The sequence below is a fragment of the Lactuca virosa genome, chromosome 4, assembly GCF_052849685.1.
Source record: "Lactuca virosa cultivar CGN04683 chromosome 4, Lactuca_virosa_CGN04683_v6, whole genome shotgun sequence".
Taxonomy (NCBI): domain Eukaryota; kingdom Viridiplantae; phylum Streptophyta; class Magnoliopsida; order Asterales; family Asteraceae; genus Lactuca; species Lactuca virosa.
Genome location: NC_136429.1, coordinates 130,780,703 through 130,788,394, shown reverse-complemented (window position 1 = coordinate 130,788,394; position 7,692 = coordinate 130,780,703). Strand labels below are relative to the sequence as shown.

General features: G+C 41.3%; 1 protein-coding gene across 1 annotated transcript; it reads left to right on the top strand.

Moving 5' to 3' along the window:
* Positions 1–678: 678 nt before the first annotated feature.
* LOC145105036 (uncharacterized) lies at positions 679–1,317 on the top strand. Its single transcript, XM_079042174.1, has one exon. It carries the CDS (start codon positions 679–681, stop codon positions 1,315–1,317), a length of 639 nt encoding a protein of 212 aa, XP_078898300.1.
* The last annotated feature ends 6,375 nt before the right edge of the window (positions 1,318–7,692 follow it).

The window sequence follows — 7,692 nt, the reverse complement described above, 5'->3', positions numbered from 1 at the left end:
TTGAGAAGAGCAACTTCCAATGGACATCAATAACAGAAACAATGCTCTAGCACATCAAGGAAGCCCTACACAAATTGCCCATACTAGCCAGCCCCATGCCAGGTGAAACACTACAAGTATACCTCTCAGCATCGAACGAAGCCACCTCCTCAGTGCTGGTAGTGGAAAAGGAAGTAAGGTAAATAATGGTCTATTTTATCATCTGAGCCCTATAAGGATCAGAGACCAACTACCCTATCCTTGAAAGACTGGTGCTCGCACTCATCTATGAAGCACAACGCTTGAGGCAGTACTTCCAAGCCCACCAGATAGAGGTATTGATGAACTACCCAATCAAACAGATATTACACAAGCCAGAAACGTCCGGACGCCTAGCAAAATGGGCAATCGAATTAGGGTAACATGACAACAACAACCGCCCATGTACCAGTATTAACGGGCAAGCGTTAAACATCCACTTGCATTAGAGAACTATCAAGTTCAGGCTGGCCAAAGGGCAGCTAGGAATGGACCCTATACATCGATGGTGCATCTAGCAAAGAGGGATCAGGGGCGGGCCTGATCCTAACAAGCCCAGGCGGGGAAGAAATCACCTACGCCCTCCATTTCGACTTATATACCTCTAACAACGAGGCTGAGTATGAAGTGCTGTTAGCTGGCCTACGATTGGCTAGATAGATGGGTGCGGACATAGTGACAGCCCTAACGGATTCGAGTCTAGCAACTAATCAAATAAATGGAGAGTTTGAATCAAGAGACATACGAATGGAGAAATACGTAAAGGTCGTTCAGAGATTCGTCAAGCCTCTCAAGAAGTTTACCATCAAGCAAATTCCAAGAAGGGAGAATAGAAGGGCAGACGTCATCATCAAAATGGCATCAACATGCGTCAACTACTTATCTAAGAAGGTTTTGGTGGAGGTACTTAAGGAAAGAAGCATAGACGAACGACATGTGCACACCTTGACAACAGCACGATGCACCTGGATGACACCAATCGTTGAATACCTACAACACAACGTCCTACCTGATAGTCATGAAGAAGATAGGAAAGTAAGAATCAAGGCACCAGTATATACGGTCATAGAAGGGGCACACCGAAAAGGGTTCATGATGCCATGGTTAAAGTTCATTGATGAAACCAAAGGCAAGGAAGCACTTCGGGAGTTGCATACCGGCTCAGCTAGCGCACATGAAGGAGCAAGGGCTCTTACGGGGAACATACTTCAGATGAGCATTTACTGGCTAAGCATACACCAAGACGCGTTAGAGGTGACGCGAACATGTGTGGAATGCCAAACTTATTCCCCAGTCTAAGGGGTCCCCCCAGTACACGTAACGAGTATCTCTAGTGTGTGGCCCTTCTACCAGTAGGGAATCTACATTGTCCGACCATTCCCAGACGCCCCCGGAAAAGGGAAGTTCCTAGTAGTCGCAGTTGACTACTTTTCCGAGTGGATAGAGGTCGATCCACTAGCGTGCATATATGGAAGGCAACAAATTTCCATGGAAAAACATCATGACAAGGTCTGGAACGCTCAAGGTACAGATCAGCGATAGCGGATTACAGTTCGCAGAAAACCCATTCTGGAGCTGGTGTACTGAAAAAGGGATTGAACAACGGTTCACATCAGTGGTACACCCTCAGGCCAACGGCCAAACTGAAGTGTCCAATAGAAAGTTGGTAAATGGAATAAAAAGGAACCTGGGGAGAGCTAAAGGTAACTAGGTTGAAGAATTACCGAGAGTACTTTGGTCATACAGAACCACACCGAGAATGAGCACAAAGGAAACGCCTTTTAGTCTAACTTACGGCACATAAGCAATGCTGCTGGTACAACTAGCAATTGACTCGCGCCCGCACGACCTACTTCGAAGAAGCAAACAATGATAAAGACTTGAGGCTAAGCCTGGACCTCATCGAAGAAAGGCGTGAGCAATCGAACATTCGTCACGCGACTTACAAAAATGTCATGGAAAGATACTACAACTAGAGAGTCAAAGAAAAAGCTTTCAAGATAGGAGATTACGTCCTATGAAGAAATGAGGCAAGTCATGCCCAGCCTTAGGGAAAACTAGGTCCTATATGGGAAGGAACTTACAAAGTTATCGAAGCTCACCGCAACGGGTCTTACACTCTCGAGACGATGGAGGGGAGGCAAATCCCCAGAACATGGAATGTCAGGAATATAAGGAAATTTCACTTCTAGAAAGGAAATCATCCCCCGGACTGATCACCCGGGACGACAACTAATACTCAAGGCTTAGCGTACCTTCCCGCAAAATGCAAAATATTCGGTGTATTACTTGCATGTTAAATTATTAGTGTATTTGTTGGGCTCAGAACAACCATTTTTAATACTTCGCATATTTCTTAGGCTCGGAATAGCCATTTTATTAAAATACGCAGTGTTTGTGTTTGGCTCAAAACAACCATTTTTAATACTTAGCGTATTTCTTGGGCTAAGAATAGCCATTTTATTAAAATACTCAGTGTATTTGTTGGGCTCAGAATAGCCATTTTTAATACTTAGCGTGTTTCTTGGGCTTAGAATAGCCTTTCTATTAAAATACTTAGTGTATTTGCTAGGCCCAAAACAACCATTTCACAACTAACTACTTGATGCATGCAATCTCACCACGGAAAATTAGAACATCCATATGGTTCGAAGTAACCGCCTCGTGCTATACAATTGCCCTGCAGTCAAAAGGCGAAAGGCGATAACGAAATAGGTTTAGAACTAAACCATAACAAGAATGCAATGTATCACAAAGAAGAAGCACATGCAGGAATTAATATCTTACATTACCAAAGATAGAACAAGTCATTACAATCAAAGCCAGAGGGCCATCGACGTTTGAGGCCACCAAGAGCCATGCACAAAACAAACATAAACAAATAGCAAAAGAGGGGAAGAACAATCTTCACAAATTTTTTCACACTCCGAAGGGAAGCACACGGTACAAAATACCCTAAGAACCAACGATATCATCGCCACCACCACTAGCACCACCACCACCACCACCAATCTTCGCGTTATTGCCACCGCCATTAGCACATACACCACCACCTCCAACCCCTGCATCACCATCACCATCAACGTCTGCACCACCCCCGCCAACCATACCAATCAGCATGTCATCAGGAACTTCACCTACATCATCTAAAACACACACCTTCCTCATCCCAGCCATATCAAGATGTCCCAAGCCCAGGAGAGCAGCATGGTCCATTGTGGCCAATGCAACTAATGCCTCATTAAGGCTGGTAGTATGGTTGGAGTGAGAATTACTATCACCAGGATCATGAACACCATAATTTGTCTATGCTTTTAACCGAGTACGACAAGACTCTTCGCTGGCAACAAAGGCAGCATGTCAGATTCGGCTATCCCACTGGTAAACTCTGGGTGTTCGATCAGTTTTTCCATGATACGCATGACCCCTATCTACAAGAGCCAGTCCCAGTCACGACGCAAGGTCTCTGCTTCAGCTCAAATTTCCTCGATGAGTTTATCACGGTCACTGACGTCCTACTCCAAGATTTCATTATGAATCATTAATCCCTCATTGGCCTATATCAGGGAGTCCACCTTAACTTCTGGGTTAGACCAAACCTCCTCAGCAACGACCTTCTCTGATGCCAACAAAGCGTACATCTGATCGAAACCATGAGCATCGTTTTCGAGCTTAAGGATCTGGTGTGCGAACAACATGCGCAACCTCCATCTCATGCAACAGCTAGACACGGCGGGAGCCGACGACCAAATAGAACATCGTTTGGGAATCAACATATTACATGTTGTGGAGTAACGCATGGCTACCCATGGCATCCATATCAGTGACGGCGACAGGTGGGAAGGCATGGCTGGAAAACTCTATGGCATTAGTGTAAACTGATAACCAAGAATCATTCCGCAGATTCCAGGCGAGAACAAAAAGACTAAAGCTCGGATCATTATGAATTGGAGACCCCCCACTCAGAGGATTCTTATGAGGCGGAGTCCCACCGAGGCCCCCAGGAGAAGAAAGAATGGGATTGGATTGTGAAGCAACTTGAATTGGAACAATGGGCTGCTTAGACGACCTCTGATCCCCCTCAATCTGTTATACATCATCAACAGGGATCAGTACAATGGCCTTCGACATAGAGGAGATTGAACTCAGCAGACGAGAAAAATTACGCCTTGACTGAACGCATCTCACAATGTTGAAAACATCATAATAGGCATCCCCCATGGCCAAAACGACTTTCCTCTTAGCTATGGCCCGCCGGACGTCCAAGATAATTTCGTCTTTGCTATCCTCTTCCATCTCAACATGACTAGGGTCGGTGATCAGAGGCGGGGAAACCATTGTAATGGGTTGAGCTATCAAAAGCTGCTCCCCAACGGTTTCAGAGGAACCTTCCAAGGCCAACGTAACCGGAGGAGAATTCATGGCGAGCCGATCAGCATGACATGACGGAGGAAGAGTTTCGAAAAGATCAGTCTCATGATGTTTCAACTTCCCTCGATACCGCTTCCACAAGAAGTCGTCCATGGACAGACGGGACTCGATACCTGTCAAAGAAAAACTTATAAACAAAGCAATGATCATCCCCAGACCCAACTCTCTCTCCTTTATCAAGAAAAGGAGGGAAGGGAAAGAAGAGTAGAAGGGAAATAAAAGCAAAATAACTTACCATCGATGACAATGTAAAAGATGGGAATTTTCCCCCGACATCTCCATGAAGGAATCATCACAACGCCAACAATCAAAGCCTTCAAGTACTCCTCAGGCACAACCTGGATGGTCTTCAGAAGATCAGCGGTAGCCTGATTATGGGGAAACAGTTTGGGAGTAACATCAGAGAAGTTGTTCGCTCGGTAGTGCCTGCGACCAACTCGATATTGGTTAACCCATAACCACTTGTCCTACCACTTCTTTGGGGTCTTGCCATCAGGTACTAAGACATGATCACAGCTTCGAGCGAAGAACGTGTACTTGTCACCGATAGCGCTAAACCAGAAGAAGAACTTAAAAACAAAGGAATCAAAAAGCATGCAATTTGCCCAACATATCATCTCGAACGCTACCAACTTGTTGACAGCGTTTGGGGTAGGCATTTGAATGCTACAATCATTTTTCTGAAGAAGCTCCTCTTGGAAATTAGTGAGAGGAAGAGGCAGACCAGCATCGATGGTCTTCAGGTAGATTCCAACTTTGCCGGAAGGAGGGGAGAGAATCATCGAGTCAGCCATTGGAAATTTCACACCATCAATCAAGGAAAAACCACAAGCATCACTGAGAATGTGACAACTGGAAAATTTTGGGCCGAGCAAAGTCTAAAATGTTTTGTGTATAAGGGAATCCACAATGTAAACTTGTTGCAATAAAACTTTGAAAGCCAAAAGGGCATTGTTTGTATAAGTATATATACAGGTATATATATACTTTGAAAATCGTATTGATAATAAAAACCTGAAAGTCAACAAGATAGACCAAGAATTATGAAAATTCCATTTGCATTTAAGTGTTTTCGGCCTAGGACCCCAAAACATGGGATTTCGGTTGATGCAAGGACCGAAATCACATGTGATTTCGGTTAGAGCATGGGCAGAAATCACAAGTGAGTGGGGTGTTTTCCAGTGGGTTTTCTATGTGATATCGGGGTATCTTTGGGGTTTTCTAGGGGGGGGGGTTCGGTTAAGAGAAGAAAAGAATAGGAGTTGACTTCGTGATTTAGATGTTTCATCCTTTCCAATACAAAACTATACCCAACATATATCAATGTTATTAACCAACAAATAACTAAGCAAGTAATCTATCATCTTTTCTCCTTAACTATGGAAGAACACACCCACAAACCCCCACCAATTCCATTTTCTTTAAACTTTACTCCATTCTCTCTCAAGAAGCAATCCATAAGATCTTCGAAGTTCAAATCCTCCAAGTTTATTCTTATAGTTTTGGTAAGTTTTCCTTGTTAATCTAGTGTTTTTATACACTATCATGATAGTGTCATATTAATTCCACATATTATTATGTGTTAACTCTTAGGATAATATTACCTTCAAAGAGTTCATCAACCACATTCAAGTGTTTTAGGCTTGGAAATCTTCACACCATCTCTTCAAACAACCCACAAATCCACTCAAGGCGAGTTCATACCGCCACATTTTTGAGTTGGTCATGTTTTAAGTGGGGGGGGGGGGGATACAAGTAAAATTTTGTTTTATCATACAAATACTTGCAATGTTTCATCTTTATGTTAAGAATAAGACATTACTTGCATGAAAAATGGTTATCACTAGATTTTATACAACTATTGGTAATATATAAATTTTGAAATGCAAAACTAACCAAGAATAAAAAATAATATATGTTATAAAGTCATAAGAAAAACTATGATTTGTAAAACTACAAATTTTTTGAAGCTTTTTACCAAAATATAGTTTTTCTAACAAACAGGGTAACATTCTAGTTATTTCACCATTTTGTAGGTTACAACCCAAAAATATGATGTTTAAACTTACATTTTGATAAAAGACAAGATCACTACAAGTTATTTATATAAACGATTATATAAATGGTCTCAACAAACAAACAAGATAAACTATAACTGGTATAGTTTGGGAGTCACAAACACTACACTATCATTTCAGAAGAAACATATAAATATTTCATCTACAAGAAAAAGGGGTTTTTAGTTCACGTAAACCAGTTGATACAATTTTGTGAGACATTTAGCTTCACCGTACCTACCATAGTACACGTTAAAGTCCTGAATTATAACCAGAGTATCTGCTAAGGAGAGTGTGACACTTGTGTATAGATCTATACGGGATTGACAACCCCACACCTAAACTGCTAGCTATAGTTAGACCGGCAGGTCTGGGGTGACAAATGTCGTAACAGTTCCGACGCCCAAAGCACGTCGTTCAGGCCACTAGTCGCATTAGTATTGTTATAATAACTCACATGGAGTATTAACAAAACATTTGGTTTACGGGTTAACATACATTCAAGTAGTTTTATATAAAGATAAAACTTCATAACATCGTTTTATAGTACAACATTACTTACATTTTTAGTCGTGGGATTAAAGACTTACAGTTCAGTTTTAAAGAAAATATTGGATTTTCTGAAACTATACACTATCATTTTCATGAAATAGTTACAAATCCTTCTCATACAAAAACGCTTATGAACTCACCAACTTAATTGTTGACACTTTTGAAAATTACTTGTATTCTCAGGAAACCAGTAAACAGGTAACCACAAGAGTTTTTGGTGGATGGGACGTCGTCGCATCATGTTATTCATTTTTGTCATATGCAGTTGATATCATGTAAACAATGTTTTAAGTACAATGTAAACTTAGTAAATATTTAATACAATGGTTGTAATGATTTGATCGCTACTATTCAATTATTATGATACTGTTCATGAAAGTCATCCGCCCCCAGACGTTTCCGCTGTTCAGGTTTGGAGGTGTGACAGATTGGTATCAGAGCATTGTTTATATTGAACTAAGTATATCAAACCATGTATGATATACAACTATAAATACAATAGGGCTAAAACACTCTGACTAAGAAGTATAGTTTTAAAATATAATAGTAATTTTATAAAAAGTATACATACATGCATGCATACTAGAAACAGTGTCATAATAAGAGCCATATAAAAAGTATTTAGAGGAGTTAA